The sequence below is a fragment of the Camelus ferus genome, chromosome 8 (assembly GCF_009834535.1).
Source record: "Camelus ferus isolate YT-003-E chromosome 8, BCGSAC_Cfer_1.0, whole genome shotgun sequence".
Classification (NCBI taxonomy): Eukaryota; Metazoa; Chordata; class Mammalia; order Artiodactyla; family Camelidae; genus Camelus; species Camelus ferus.
The window spans coordinates 28,419,510-28,435,583 of record NC_045703.1 but is presented as its reverse complement, the minus strand read 5'-3'; the positions used below and the strand labels follow the sequence as shown (position 1 = coordinate 28,435,583).

Genomic DNA, 16,074 nt, shown 5'->3' with positions numbered 1-16,074 from the left:
CTTTTGGTTCTGTCTTGTTGCAATAGCCTGATTGTTTTGAATAGTTCATTTCTTAACTCTTATTCTTCAAAAACCAGAACAATTTAATTACTCCTAAATTCTTTTTTATCTTGGCTTTTGTTACATTTTTTAGGAAAATCGTATCACAGATGATATTGGAATATCGACTTGGAAGGAGCAGACTTTTCTCTCCCATGGTGCCTTATTAGCAAAGAGCTGCCAAGCTGCAATGGAATTAGCGAAGCATGATGCTGAGGTTCAGGATATGGCATTTCAGTATGGGAAGCACATGGCCATGAGTCATAAGGTATTTGCACACTCTTTCTCTTTTTCTAGTATTTAAATAACTAAAATGATATAGAAGCCTTTTACCATTTAATAACTACTTTTATATCTCAAAAACTGCTTATAGTCTGCATAAAATCTATCATACATGGTGATTATTTTATCATATAAACAGTATGATCAGTGAGTACTGCATAATTTGGATTGAAAGCTTACTTAAACCGTATTTGTGATGTTTGTCTTTTCTTACCATCTAACAAGGTTCTTGAAAGAACTCCTGCAAGTTATTAAGTAACATGTAATGTTGCCAGTCGCAGAATGGAAAAATATTTGCATTTTTGTTACAGTTCCCTTATAGTTTCTATGTAAAGTAAATTGTGGAAAGTTAATGAAATTTAGAAATACATGGAAATTGAAAGCTTTCATTCTAATAACTGATTCTTTTGAATAGGCATAATGAAATACAAAATGTCTCAAGATTAGCTGTTATATTGTTGCCTCCATGTATATGTAATTTTAAAATTCCATTTAGTATATATTTCTTAGATGTTACTTAAATAACTCATAAGAGGGGGAAAATATATACATATATGTAGTATCTCCAGATGAGTTTCTTCCATATTTTATTAAATCTTTGAATAGCTTATTAAGCAAATGATATTTATTAAATCTTTTCCTAAATCCTTACCTTGAACTTAAAAAGCAAAATAAAGGCTGCTGCCTGGTTAAAAAAGGGCTATGTTAGGGGAAAACTATTTTAAAGAACTTTAAAGATTATTGTTAATCATATGAACTGTTCTTTTGCCTATTAAAGTATAACTAATAACTATATTCCTTAAGCTTAATTTTTCACTATATTTACTAGTAATTTTTGAATATGACTAAAACATGCTAGTGTATATGCATTTCACTGATTTAATTCTTTTGTCTACTCCTTCTAGATAAATTCTGATCTCCAGCCTTTTATTAAAGAAAAGACTAGTGATTCCTTGACTTTTAATCTAAACTCAGCTCCTGTAGTCTTACATCAGGAGTTTCTTGGAAGAGATTTATGGATTAAGCAGATTGGAGAGGTAAAATGAAATTACTTCTATTTTACGTACCAGAACATAACTCATATTTTGTGATGATCTAAGACTAATCATCCGTAAAGATCATATAGATCAGTGCTATAAGAGCTTATTCATATAACAGGTAAAACTCTTACTTTCTAATCTACATTTTTGAGAGATAAATGTTAGTTAAAAGTTAGAGACGGAAATACTGTTTTCTTATTCTCTGAGTTCTTAGAATACTGCAATACAAAACTAGTGCCTGTGGTGAATGCTAATTAACTCAGATAATTTTTTTTTTCCTAAAGGCTTTCAAAAATTGGGCTATGGTAATAGCACCACCCTTTAACTGACGGCAATTTCCCATCTGTAGACTCTAGCACAAGCTGCAGAATTCCAGGAGCTCCGTCTGTCAGCTCATTGGGTTATTTTAAAACAAACTTGGACCCTGAATACTCAAGTTCTGAGGCATTATCAAAAGAAAAAAAAGAAAGTATGGTTAAGCAGGAGGGGTAAAGGGACTTGAATTGGGTGAATTTCTCACTTTTTTTTTTTGCGGGAGAGGGAAGCTATGGAAGATGAGAGGGAACTTTTGGGGGTTTCTTTTAATTCAGAAACTCTGGTACAAAGAGTTCTTGCCCTTTTATCCAAAGCTTCATGGAATTTAACTTGGTGGTTCTGAGACTCTGCACTTGGAGAACCAGGCACAGCTGGGTGAGGGTGGACGCCATCATTAAAGTAGAGAGAGCCTAAGGATAGCTGCTTTCCAAAAGATAAGATTTTCCCCCTCCCGCACCTCCTCCCTCATAGGCTCTCAAAATGCTGACAGCCAGTTTAAAATCCTTCATATTCACCAGGTAGAAAAGAGAATTCCTTTCTAGGAAAACTGTCAAACCCAGAAAAAAGACCTGCAGATGTGGACGTTTGGGGCTCCCTCAGTAAACGTGCTGTATCACTGACCAGCTGGCTGTCATACAGTGAGGCCTCCAGTTGACAAGCCTCAGAGTATGAAGGGCACAGAATATCCAGCTGAAGTAGAATAGGTAATAGAGGACCACTGGGCATTAGAGCACAGCCTCTGCTGGGAAAGGAGTCAAAAGCAAACTGATAAAAAGAGGGAATCCAGAGGAAACAGAGGCAGTGCAAGGGGGGAAAAAAGACATTTTCAAAAGCACTATCATCAGTATACTTAGTGAGATAAGATATTAAATCCATGAAAGAAGAACAGGTGATACATTAAAAAGGACAATCCAAGAATAAGAAATCAGAATTATAAAATATGAAAGCAGATTTTTTTTTAAAAAATCAGAAGATTGGAAGATATAAATAAGAAAATCTCCCAGAAAATTGACCAAAAAGATAATAGAAAATTGAAAAGATAAGAAAATTAGAGGCCAATTTGAGAGATCTTGTATCTATTGAGTCCCAGAAAGAGAAAACTGAAAATGAAGATGAAAATTAACAAAGAATTAAAAAGAAAAGAAATTCTAAGAATTGAAGAACCTGTGTTTCCAAATCGAAATGGTGCTCTAAATGATGAATTTTAAAAGATACACACCAAGTGACATCAACGTCAAGTTTTTGAGACAATAAAGGTAAAAATGAGACCCTAATACTTATAGAAAGAAAAAGAAAAACTTATGTACAAAGGCTCAAGAATCAGAATGGTCTTAGTGTGATACTGAATTCTCCAAGACAATGGAACAATAACTTCAACATTCAAAGAGAAAGTTGTTTCCAACTTAGAATTTTATGCCAGTCATACTATCAAGTGTGATGTTAAAGACGATTTAAAACATTCTCAAAAAACTTACCTACCAAGCATCTTTTTTTAGGGAATTGGTGTTGTATTCTAGCAAGACAAGGGAGTAATCAAGAAAGAAAAAGACGTGGAATTTAGGAACTAGGACATCAGGCATGGCTGTGAGGCAATGGAAGTTCCCAGGACAGTATGAAGGGAAGAATAAGAACCAACAAGAATGCCAACAATGAGAGCACTTACCATGTGCCAACACTGTTCTAATGAGAAACCAAGGCGGAGCAAAATTAACTTGAGCACATTCACATAGCACTGGCAAGTGGTGGAGTCAGGGTCCAAACCCAGGCAGCCTGGCTGCAGGGCCCACATCCTTAAGTAACTGATACACTGTGTCTCAGCCAGGCAAGTCCTGGGCTGATGGCTCTGCATCCAGGCCAGATTGGGATAAGAGAACAGAGATGTCTAGAAAAAATATCTCCAAGGAAAAAAATGGAACTGATGATTCCCTAATGTACTTGACCATATTGAGAATTTAGGGACAATTAATAATAGGAATATAGAGGACTAAGCGTTCCAGTCACTACTGCTGCATAACAAATTATCCCAAAACTTAGCTGCTTAAAATAAGCATTTTATTATGTTCATGGATTCTGTGGGTCAGGAATTCGGACAGTGCACAGAGGGGATGTCTGCTCCATGATAGCTGGGGCCTTAGCTGGAAAGACTCAGAGGCTGTAGGTGATTCAGTGATGCTGGGGACTGGAATCATCTGGAGGCTCCACTCACACCTGGCACCTGGGCTGGGCTGTCAAGAAAACCAGGTATCTGACCAGCCAGAGTACTCACACATGGCCTCTCTTTTTAGCTTGGCTTCCTCACAGTGTGGCAGCCTCAGAGAAGCTGGACTTCTTACTTGCCAGCTCAGGACTCCAAACACAGGTTTTCTAGCACAAGGCAGAGGCTGCATCTTCTTTTATGACCAACATCTGACATCACCTGTCATTTTCATGGTCTCCTATCAAAATAGTCACAAGCCCACCCAGAATCAAGGGAAGGGGCTGTAGGCCTCACCTGTCAATGGGAACAATTTCAAAGAATTTGGGGCCCACTTTTCAAAACAGCCACAATAAACATATGGAATAAAATGAGGCTGTTCTTAGCTGTAATGAAAAAAATTTTAATGTACAAGGAAATATAATCATAATACTTTACATGGCTCAGAAAACAATATTTATATAGCACAAAAACATAAATATCAAATCAGTATTTAAACCAAAAGTATAATCACTGGTGGGGGAGGGTAGAGGAAAGGAATGTGTTTGGTCATGTAAGAAATGTAATTATTCCTTTTATAGTAGGAATAATAGATAATGTTTAAAATTTAAAAATCAAATAAGAAAAATATTTGAAGATAAACAGAAGATACAGCTAAAGAGGGACACGAGACAGACAAGGTCTGGAGAGGGCTGGGATGTTTTATTAGAAGTCTTGTATCATTTGACTTTTTAAACAAATACATATACAGTATGTTTTTTGTATACTATTACACATATTTGTTTTTATAGTTAAATCTTTAGTTTAAAAGTTCATATACTTTGCTATAGTAATTGCACTTCTAATAATGTATCTCAAGAAAAATATCAGATGTAGGCAAAGACTTACATATTAAAATATGTAATAAAATACTATATAGTTGTAAAAGGAAAATGAAAATTGATCCATTTAAAAATAGAAAAAAGTTAAAGTATGTAGTATAATGAAATATTACTCAAGTATCGAATATTATATTACAAGGGTATATTTGTTTGTTTTTTGACAGCTGAACCAAAAATTTATATACAGATGGTGTTAGTAGCTCTAATTGTGTTACATTAGAATACATTACAGACTTACATTTTGTTTGAAAAGATCCAGCTAAATATGTTGAATGAAAGCTATCAACTCTCCGTTGGCTACTCACATATATGCATATACATATAAGAGTAGCATAGATCTGAATTTTAAAGATGCTTCACAGAATAGGGACATGTTTAACTCTTGATGTCTTTGCAAGTATACAAAGTTGTAAATATAGACAACATGAGAGTCCTGGATTTCTTAAACAGCTGGTAAAATATTTCCAAATCATTATCCTCATGATTTTCAATTCAAAGGGATATCCTTTCCACATAGCCTATGCCTTAGGCATTAACTCAAGTAAATCAAATAGATCGTGTCCAGAGTTCAGTAAACTCTGACGAGATGATGCCGGTGAGCAGGTGAGGTTTCTATCCTCCAACCTTAGTCCCCTGGGGTTATTTCTAAATCCTCTTCCTTCAAGAGAGACTGGCAGTTTATTGCCCACCTCAAGGCTCTGCCAGGCTGCTGTGGTTTGCTCCGTGGACTTCGGGCCCTTCTCCTTATATCTGCATGTCTGAGTCATCAGTCATCTCACTGATGAAGAGAAGATGAATTCATCTGAAGCAAATAGAAATAAGCAGTTTCTGTCATGCAGAGAGCAACATTCTTCAGAGTAAATACTCCTTCCCTAAATTTATTTTAATTTTCTAAGTTATATTCATGTTTATATAAAGCTTTCTACAATAATGATATTATTCTGTGAATGCCCCCTTAGTCAGAGTTAGGGGACACAATTTGAGAGGGAAGATCTATTCTAAATCTCAAGGAGGTTGTTTATCAATCCTAAAGTTAGTTCTAACGCTCTCCAATTTTTTTGTGTGATATTTACCTCCTCTGCATTTTTGTGATACTTTCTTCTCCAAAGTTTTGAATTTTATTGTAAGATCCTTAAAGATAATAGTAAATTCACCTTTGAATCACCCATAGTATTTGACATAGTGACATACTTGGAGTAGTTATAGAGTTACTGTTTGTCCAAAAAGTGTGTGTGGTGTGGTTTCCACAGGACAAGGCTGTTTGGTAGCAGCCTGTTTTGTTAAACAAAAAGAGTAAGATTGGTATAGCAGAAATGGCCCATAGAGGACCAGGATTTGAAAAACCTGGATTCTCGTTTGGGCTCTGCTAGTATCTGTTTAACTTTAATCACTTTCTTTCACATCCTTTTTATTTTTATTTTTTTGTGAAACAGTGGTATTGAACCAGATCACTTCTCAGGTCCCTTTCAGCTCTCAAATAAGAACTGGTCTCTTTGGCAAGAGATGCATTATAAGAAAAATATTCATCTCTATTAGAAGCTTAATACTGGTTTTGACACTGAGAAATAGAAAAATCTTGCTCCCAGTGTTGGGAGACATCCATGATTTCTTATTATCACATGTAAAATTACTTCCCTGCTCTGCTCAGACAGGTTCGTGTCCCATCCTACCCTCTTGATTTCCTGCTTCGGGAGAGAGAATTAATGACTAGACAAGGAAAGGAAGAGGAGATTACATACCCTTAGTGCCCATTCAACATCACTGTGAAGCCATGAAGCAGAACACCTCTGGAATATTCATATCAGGCCCTCCTACCTCTTCCAACTTCCCCCTCCTCCCCAAATCTTAAGATTAGATAGCCCTCTTCCATCACACCCACAGGCACACACACACTACGTACTTTCGTAAGAAGCAGTTTAGAGCACCAGGGCAGACCAGAAATAACTGAAAAATATTTGTTGAGCAAATTTGAGCATACTAAATTCTATAGATCCCTCCCTACCTTAATTTTAAATTTAAATTTGTAGCTGCTGAAAAATAATGATCAGGTAAAAATACTGATAGTGAATGATTCATCCTAGAGAGGTGAAAGTCATTACTCAGCTATCATTTTGATTCCTAATAAAAGAGAGTAGAATCCTTCAGAGAACCACAGAGCTCTGACTCTCTCAGGGAGTCCAAGGGCTAATGCAGGTCAGCAAGCTTTATTTTTAATGATCCTTCTAGTTTTCTGCTGCCATTATAAGTCACCTGAAGAAATAAGAATTATGATTATATTTTCTTGGCTATTTCTGAAAGTACTGAATTGTCACTTAGGCTTGTGACATCCTGACACTGTCATAACCAGCCATAAAATACTTTAAGTGAACTATATATTACCAGTGCTAAGCTATAACTCACTTGTCCCTGGGTATCCCACTTTTACTTCTTCTCAGAAAGTGAAACAAAAATTACTAGGCAAGGCTGGTGTCATGAACATAACACACACATATAGACTTTTAAACAAAAGAGAAAGTCCACATTCAGAGAGTCCTCATTAATGCTGTGTGTTATTTTTCTAATTATTTAAGTTATCTGAGTTGTTTCAAAAGGAATAATATTGACATCCTCTGCCATAGAGGATGTACATTATGGGCATTTGAAAGGACTATATGAGACCACATACTATGAAATGGCTCTAAATATCCCTTAAATTAAAATGTTTCTTAAGGTTTTCTGTTGCACTTAAGGAAACAAAGTGCTTGACTACAGGAGATACAGGATTAAATTGCCTGAGGCTGATCTGCGGCCTCGTAAAAAGAAACACACAAATATAAGGAATGCTGTAATTGATGCCATTTGCAGAGCTCATAGGAAAGAGAGTTTGAATCCAGTTGGAAGAGTCAAGAAAGGGTTTGTGAAGTAGGTGATATCTGAGATAGTCCTTGAAGAAGAAGATCTTGACAGCAAAGATATGAACAAGGGCTTCCTTCACAACAGAAGCCAGGAAAAACGGATGCAGGTGGTCAAGCATGTGATGTATTCAAAGAAAAAAAAAATTATTACAGTTTGGATGGTAGGTAAAAAACATAGGACACTATGGAGACAGATGAAGAAATGCTGAAAAAGTACGTAATGACTAAAAGACTTTGGTTCAAACAAAACATGTACGGCAATAACTACAATAGCCAAAAAGTGGAAATGACCCAATGTCCAGTAATGATGAATAGATAAACAAATATAGTATATCCATGCAGTGGATTATTATCTAGCCATGAAAAAGAGTGAAGTATTGATACATGTTACAACATGACAAAAATATTCTGGAAAAAAAATAATATTATGGAACTAGATAGTGGTGATGGTTGCACAACATTGTTAATGTACTAAATGTCACTTAGTCAAATAATGAATTTCATGTTATGTGAATTTTACCTCAGTTTTTTAAAAAAGGAAAAATTTGGGGATGTTTGTCTGTAGAAAGTGAGCTTGATTCAGAAGTCATGGAGCAGACATTGAAAGTTTTTGAGCCAGGTAATGTCATGGTCTGAAATGTGTTTTAGGGAGGTATATCTGGCTGCATTATGTAGAATCTAAAGAGCAAGGAGAAACTATGGAAAAGAAGACCAGTTAGGAAGTTTGGAGGACTCTGTTGATAAGTGCAGAGAAAAAGTCCCAATCAGAGTGTTGGCAGTGAGAATGGGAAGGTCAGGAAGTTAGGTATAAAACTCATTTCAAAGAGAAAATGTCTACGACCTGAAAACTGATATGACAGGGAGAAGCTGGCCAATGTGTACTGGGGCAGGGTGGTCAGAGGCCAAAACCAGGATTTTGAGCGTGGGTAACAGGCAGAATTGTACCATTAATAAAAATAGGAAAATAAAGTGGGAACACCATTATAAACTTGATTTTTGACATGATGAGCTTGGGGTACACCATCAGGATTGGTGACCATCACCTTGGGACCTGACCACTGGAGGAAATAACTCAGTTCTCCTATCAGCCTGATTTCCCTGCTCATGGCCTTTCTGAGATCTGGGTAGATTTTGTTTTTCTTAGTCAAACTGCAGTTTTATATTTCATGTCTCTTCCAGATTCCAAGAGAGCACAGCAAGAAAAATGGCTTAAGAGCAGTATCGAGACTTCTAAACAGAGAGAGATTTATTATGTAGATAATACAAGCTTCCCCTCTTCTTTTTTTATGGGGTACCACAGCCTTCTGCATCTGTCTGTTTCTTCTTCTCCCATTGAACCAAGGGAAGAGAATACAAGAAATTTAATTCCATGGACATTCACATTTGCCTCCAAAAATTAACTTTCCCAAGTGAAAGAGATGGTAAAATCAGGTACCCAAGCAGTCCAGTTCAGAAGGGTGTTGACCTGTAGATACCCTCTGTGCTCTCTTATTAGTAGGTGAGAATTGTCATGATATCAAAGAAAAAGCCTGCCCTGTTTCTTTATATTCTACTGTCTTTCCAGCTCCATAACTGGAGAGCCCAGCAAAACAAGGCTTGCTTCTCCTCCCAAACCAAACTGAGCTAGCTGGCTGAGCTACTTGGGGACTAGCAGATCTAGTAGAATTCTGATTTGTGACCTTTTTAAATCCTCATACACTATACCCAAATCATTCTGGGATGAGGATGGATGTAACCTTCCTGCTTTTCTCTGTCCACCAACAAATCTCATATATATGTGTATATATACACACACACACACACACGCATACATATATACACACACATACCTACATACATACACACGCACACACACACACACGCGCGTGCATATATATACAACTAAACCCCACCTCCTAATATCAAAGCAAATGCAGAGAGTTTGTTTTCAGTAAGACCTGTTTTCTCTAAAGGAGTCAATAGTATTTCTGCATGTACCAGGGCAGACCCTTAAGGTATCATTATTTTTGCAGTCACCAATGTAATCTTTTACTCAAACAAGGATTATTAATGAATAATCATTTAAAACAATTGGATGAATGGTTAGTAGGAAACCGAATATTCTCATGGACTCAAAGCACACTACAGATTACTTATTGAAGACAAAAGGAAGAAGTGAACAATCTCACCAATAATGAGACATCTGATATTGTGTGACTTCAGATGTAATGGAGAAGTGTACAGCATCATCTCTGTAGTTGTCTTCTCAAAAATGTTTTAACCTGAATCTAATCATGAGAAAACAATTCGACAAATCTAGGATAAGGGACAGTCTGCAGGGCAACCAACATGGATTCTTTTTAAAAACACCAATGTTATAAAAGACAGAAAAGGTGTCAGTGTGGGGACTTTTGTAGATTAGAAGAGATTAAAAAGCCATGACATCCAAAAGGAATGCATGATTTTTAATTTGATTTTGGATTGGTATAAAAATAGCTGTAAAAGATACTATTGGTTGGGCCTGAAATTTTGAATATGGACTTTATCTTAAATATTATAGTAAATGTTAAACTTGTTGGACGTGATCATGGGTTTGTGATTATGTAGGAGAGTATTGTTGTTCTTAGGAGATACTTGCTGAAGTATTTAGGGATGAGACATCGTTATGTCTATAATTACTCTCAAATAGTTAGCAAATGATCATCTAGAGAGAAGCAAAGATGGCAAAATATTAGCAACTCGTTAATCTAGTTGGAGGGCAAACAAGTGTTCGTTATATTCTTTTGGCTAAAAAATTTGAGAAGAGTAGTTTTTCTTGAAGGTTTAAGAAGAGAATCTTATTTTTTTAAATTGACTGTTATTCTAAAATATAGCCGGTAACATTAGGGAAGAATAACATGATAAGTTAGAGATGATCAGTCTCTAGCAATGTCTGCACTCCCTGCTGTGGAATATTAGTTTTCTGCTTTTAGAAAAAGGTTTTTCCATATCCAACTTTCAAGTCCAGATAACAGGAGTTGAAAATTGGAAACAGTTCATTTATGTCATCCAATCCTTCTTTGTTACCTGACTTATAAAAAAGCATTTGTTTCTTAAAGAAAAAGACCACATTGTACATCCATTACTTACCAATGGGGAATCTATCTGCCTTTGGTCTGCAGAGGCTGGTATATAAACCTTTGGAATTAATCCCTTGTGCATCCTCTCAATCAGAGCGCTGGCTTTGTTTGCTTTGGTGTAGAATATTGTTTTGCAGTGCTCGCCGTAGCTGTCAGAGGAGGCCTGACAGTGTCATGAGCGCTGGCACACTAGCTTGTCTATGTTCACATTTTTTTAAGATAAAACAAGTTTCAAACCACACATTCTCTGTGAACTGCTAAAGACTGGGAAAAATTACTTTCTTTTCGCATGACCTGGATTGACAAGAAGCACACCTACAGGAGGTAAAAGATGAGTGAATCCCTTTTAAAGACCCAAGTAATGAAGCCCTCAGGGAATTGCCATGTGTGGCTGAATTTACAGTGTCTTCTGGAGATGAACAGTGTGGCAGGAAGAGGTTCAGGACTGCTGGCTGTTGAAATACCGTCTGCATTTATTTTATATCAGCCTATTTTGGGCCCCAGTGAGAAAGCTATTTTAATAATATCTTGCTCTGCTAGAAATATACATGGTAAGTGGCAGATGTCAGAAAAAGGGGGGAAAGTTACAGCACTCCATTCTCCTTGAAACTTTAAAGAGTTTATATAGTTGTTCTCTTTTTAGCCTTTGAAGTAAACAATGACTCATACAGAAGCATAAATTGTAAAGGACATTAGACACAGTCCACACCAGTGATCCTCAAATGAGTCAGAATTCAGGGCTACAGTATTGAGGATCTGCATTTTTAACAAGTTACCCAGGTGATTCTGATATAGTCAGCTCAGCATTTGTGAGAGCCCAGCATTTGGGAATGCCTGGTCTGGCCCAGTACACTTATTTTACAGATAGGAAAATGAAGACCCACACAAAAATTTTAAAATTACTTGAGGTATTAACCTATTATGGACTAGAAACCATATTTTCTGGCTCCCAGCAGATCCACTTCCCGGGAGGTCACAGTGCCTCTTTAGAGTGATCACCGTTAAGATCTTAGGCCATTTGCTTCCCCTCCATAGAAAGGGCCCACTTAGCACCTGAGGCTTTGAGTTGTGCATGTGAAATCTCCTGAGACCTCCCGACCTCCACTCAGGCGCTTTTCCCTCCAGTACACTGGTACCAAGGCACATAGTTAGTCTAGGCCGCTGCATCAGTGAGATGGCTACTAGATCATTCTTCTCTGTTCTGTCCTTTTGTTGTTTGAGTTTCATGAACTCTTTGAATTTATTTTCTATAGATTCCCTTCTTTAGTCTACTTATAAATAGAAGCTGAGTAATAAAGCCAAAATATGGTATTGTTCAATAAAGTATTTGTAAGTAAAAATTACTTGAAAGGCATCAGATAATGTCTCCACGTTAACTACATCCTGACTGAATCTAAACTCCCAGCTTTCCTGGACCTAGGAGTGAGTAATAGGAACTTTGCTTTCTAAGTTTCCTGAATAAGCAGTATATAACCAATGATTATAAAGAAAAAGGATTTATCCTTTTATTCACTCATTCACCAGATATTACTGACCATCTGCTATCTACCAGCACTGATCTTAACATCCTGAGCAGGAGAGAAAATATCCCTGCTCTCGTGGCACTTAAGTTCTAAAAGGAGATTGCTTGAGAAAACAAGACTATGCAGCCCCCTAGAGGATAGCGATTTTTGTTTGTTCTGTTTCTGACTGTGTCTCCAATGCCTAAGCAGTACCTAACACATAGTAGGTACACAACAGATAAGTATTGAGTGAATGAGCACCAACAGGTGCGACAGAAACTATGCCCCCAACCCTCGTGAATTAACTATTTTACAGAGAAACAGAATCGGTAATGTTTAATGAGAAATATTTATGGAGGCAATTAAATCATCATTTGCATTTGTTTCCAATTTGCTGTGTATTATAAACTCTAAAAGCTTTTTGTGAAAAAAAATTTTATATCAGGGTGTGTACTTTCAGGTGAGTGTCTGGCATACATTAACTCACATAGCAGCTGGAAATATATATCATATACCTGTAAAGACCTAAATATTTGTTTTATAAAATAAATGATACTTTTATGTACAAGCAAAAGAAGTCAGGGATCAAATGGTTTCACAGGACTGGAATGTTTGTTGTGATAAAATAAAAAGAACATTCAGGTGAGCTGCATACCAACACTTACACTCTGTTCAGATCGTAATGGCTGTGGCAGTCATGCTGTCATTTTATGTAGGCTTCTAGTCTCAGCTTTCAAAACACTCAAGAGCTGATGTTGAGCAAATACAGATTTTCATACATGGTGTTTCAGTGCCACCATCCCCAGCAAAGCATATCTCTATTGGGTGAAAGGGTGATGGCCAAGAAAGGATACAAAATAAAATGAGAGAGTTTGAAAATAGCTTGTGATTCCATAAAAATATTGATTCACCATGTTGTACAACTGAAACTAATATAATATTGTAAATCAACTATGCTTCAATTTAAAAAAAAGAAAATAGCTTGTGATTGATTAAGCACAAGTACTTCAAATTAATGGAATTCTCTGAGATGATTAGTTTATAAACAAAGTATGTGATGGGAAAAATGGTTTTACAAAAATTTGTGATAGAACTACTCTAGCTTACCTACAAACAGTATTATAGTCACTTTTACTACCTGAAGAAATTGCTGTTGAATTTTTTTTTCCTGAGACAAACAAGGAAATGGCTCAACACCTCCAAAAAGAAAAATCCACCCAAATCATACAAATTAGTTTCTCCACACTTTTACCTTGTAGCGTCAAGATATGAAAGCTTTCTACTTTCAAGTTTCTAACTTTCAACAAATACCACTTTTAATGCTTTTGACATGTCCTTTGTGTTAAACACTGGAAGATGCGAATGTTAAAGGCTCTAGAACAAAGAGGAGCTGGTTAGAGCGGAAAGAAGATTGAAGGTAGTGAGGAAGTGGCAGATGTGTTTGCGGAATGAGTTGTTTGATGGTAGGAGTAATCCATAGAGTTCCCAGTTTGTGCGTCATTGGAAGAGCACTGTGCCTGAGCAGCCCATGCTAATCAGCAAGGTTAGGAGAAGGATGAACAATTGAAAAGATGAACAAGGTGGAAAACTTGTGACCACAGGATTGGCCTCCATGTCGGATAACTCTTAACCTAAAATGAATTTGAGAGACAGCCGGGAGTTTGAGAACATAAAGACTAAGCACGTTGTGAAATGCTGCTGCTGAAGTTTTGGTCACAAGCCATGGATTATTCATAGGATCAAGGCCAGTTCATATTTGCACAGTGTGAAAGTCAGTAGCTGGGTCATGAGTGCACTATGCAGACGAGCTCAGGGGCTCCCTACCCTGCCTGCAGAAGTTAGAGGGTGGGGAGTATAGACAAAACTATTTCCTCTTGGGAAAAGATGTCCATAGACAGACAAACAAGTCAGCATGAAATATCTGATCAGAGAGAAGAATAAACCTGGTTTTTACATATCTGCAAGAACCGACTCATATTCATGCTGGTATGTTGCATCTCAGGATTAGGTTCAGCCTCTTCTTAGTTCACTGAAAATTCTGGATCCCAAAAAAATCTTTGAAGAGCAGATTGAAAACTCCCATTTTTTTTAATAGTACATTGGTTGCAGAGGCCTTTTGTTTCATTGAAACCATGCAAGTCTCAATTTTTATTCAGAAGCATTTGTGACGGTGCCAGTGTCTTATTATAAGTTGCTTATTATGAAAATAGGAAAAAATGCAAGCATCTTTGGATAAATTTTTGAAAGATTATAAAGCAGCAAGAAGAGTCAGGACTAGTGTTATACAGATCTCATTTTCTCTCATGAAAGTAATCTGCCCATGTTCATTATCTATGTAGTGTCATTTTGAACTAAGGAACAAAATGGTCTCAAGACCTCACCAGTTTGTAACTTGAAGGGCTCTTGTTCTGTGCAGAGGTGGCAGGAGAAATTTTATTGTGAAGTCTACAAAAAATGAGCTGACCTGCCAGCAAAGACTAACACATTGGTTGTCTCTATTATGTTCAGATTTGATGTGTAACACTTTTGAGTATATGTTTTAATTTTAAATTGTTTTTTAATAACTAAAAATATTTTTAAATAAAATTTGACCTCATACAGGATGGATGTCTCCTCACCCATCTCTGGTGAAGGTGTAATGGAGGTGGGGGTCTTTTGACATAATATGGCATAATAAAAATTATGCCAAGAAAAATGGGAAAAAATTGACCCCACAGATTACTTACTAATTGAACAGAAGGAAATATGTCATTACAGTGGAACCATCTGATAGTCACCCCTCTAACCAAGTGGTCAAATGTATAGCATTACCAGGAGTGGGACAGCCTGACATTTTCTACCTCCGGAATTGATGCATTATGCAGTACATAATGTTCCACAGGAAGTATTCTTGCCAAACATGTTTAACCTAAATCCAGGCAAGCTCCTTCAGACCCAAGTTTCAGTTTGTAAGCAAAACAAGGACAAGTTAAATGACACAATGAAGAAATAATATGACAGATCCAAAAAGAGAGACATTTGATAAGACAGCTGCCCTGGTCACCTCAAAAAGTCAATTATTTTCATGAAAAAAAAGTTAACAATTTTCATTTCTTGACAAATGGGGGAAGGGAGCTAGATTTAAAAGGCTAAACAGAGACATAAAAGCCAAATGCATTCAATAAATTAATTAATTAAAAAAAAACCAAATGCAGTCTGTGAATCTTGCTTAATTCCAGTTTGAGAAAAAAAGCTGTAAAAGATGTTCTTGGGACAGTTGGAGGAATTTGAATATGGATTGTATGTTAGATGATGTGGCATTACTGTTAGTTTTTTTAATTTGAAAATGATCACGTATGAGATGTCCTCTGCTTACAAGATGTGTGCGGAAGCATGGAGGGGTGAAGAGTCATGGTGTCTGCTACATCCGATCTGGATAGCGTGTATGTGTGCATTCATTGTACTGTTCTGTCAACTTTTCAATATGTTTGAAAGTTACGTATCTTTCACTATATAGATATATAGAGATAGGAGAGAGGGAGAGAGAGTTGACTTATTCTTTGAAAAGCAGAAGTTATAGAAATACTAAATAATTTTTAAGGAGCTAATTAATTTCCCTCTCTTCTATTTTAGGCTCAAGAGAAAGGAAGATTAGACTATGCTAAGGTAGGTAGATTTTGTACATTCCACAGAGTTTTATACACTTCAGTTTGGTATTTGGTTTTCATTTGTATTTGAAAGGTTAAAAGAGAACCATCACATTCAGTTAAGTAACAGGCATTGGCAGATAAAATAGGATTCATTTAGCGACAAGGTTATTACATGCCTACCTTATTCCAGACACTGTGTT

The 16,074-nt window shown here is 36.5% G+C and overlaps 1 protein-coding gene across 2 annotated transcripts in view; it reads left to right on the top strand.

Annotated features, from left to right (window-relative positions):
* The window catches only part of PDSS2 (decaprenyl diphosphate synthase subunit 2), a 186,409-nt gene that overhangs the window by 149,641 nt on the left and 20,694 nt on the right, over positions 1-16,074 (top strand). For both annotated transcript variants that reach the window (XM_032484631.1, XM_006187429.3), the window contains exons 5-7: positions 134-307; positions 1,227-1,358; positions 15,858-15,890. In XM_032484631.1, coding sequence (XP_032340522.1) covers positions 134-307; positions 1,227-1,358; positions 15,858-15,890 — 339 coding nt within the window. The remainder of the gene's footprint in view (positions 1-133; positions 308-1,226; positions 1,359-15,857; positions 15,891-16,074) is intronic.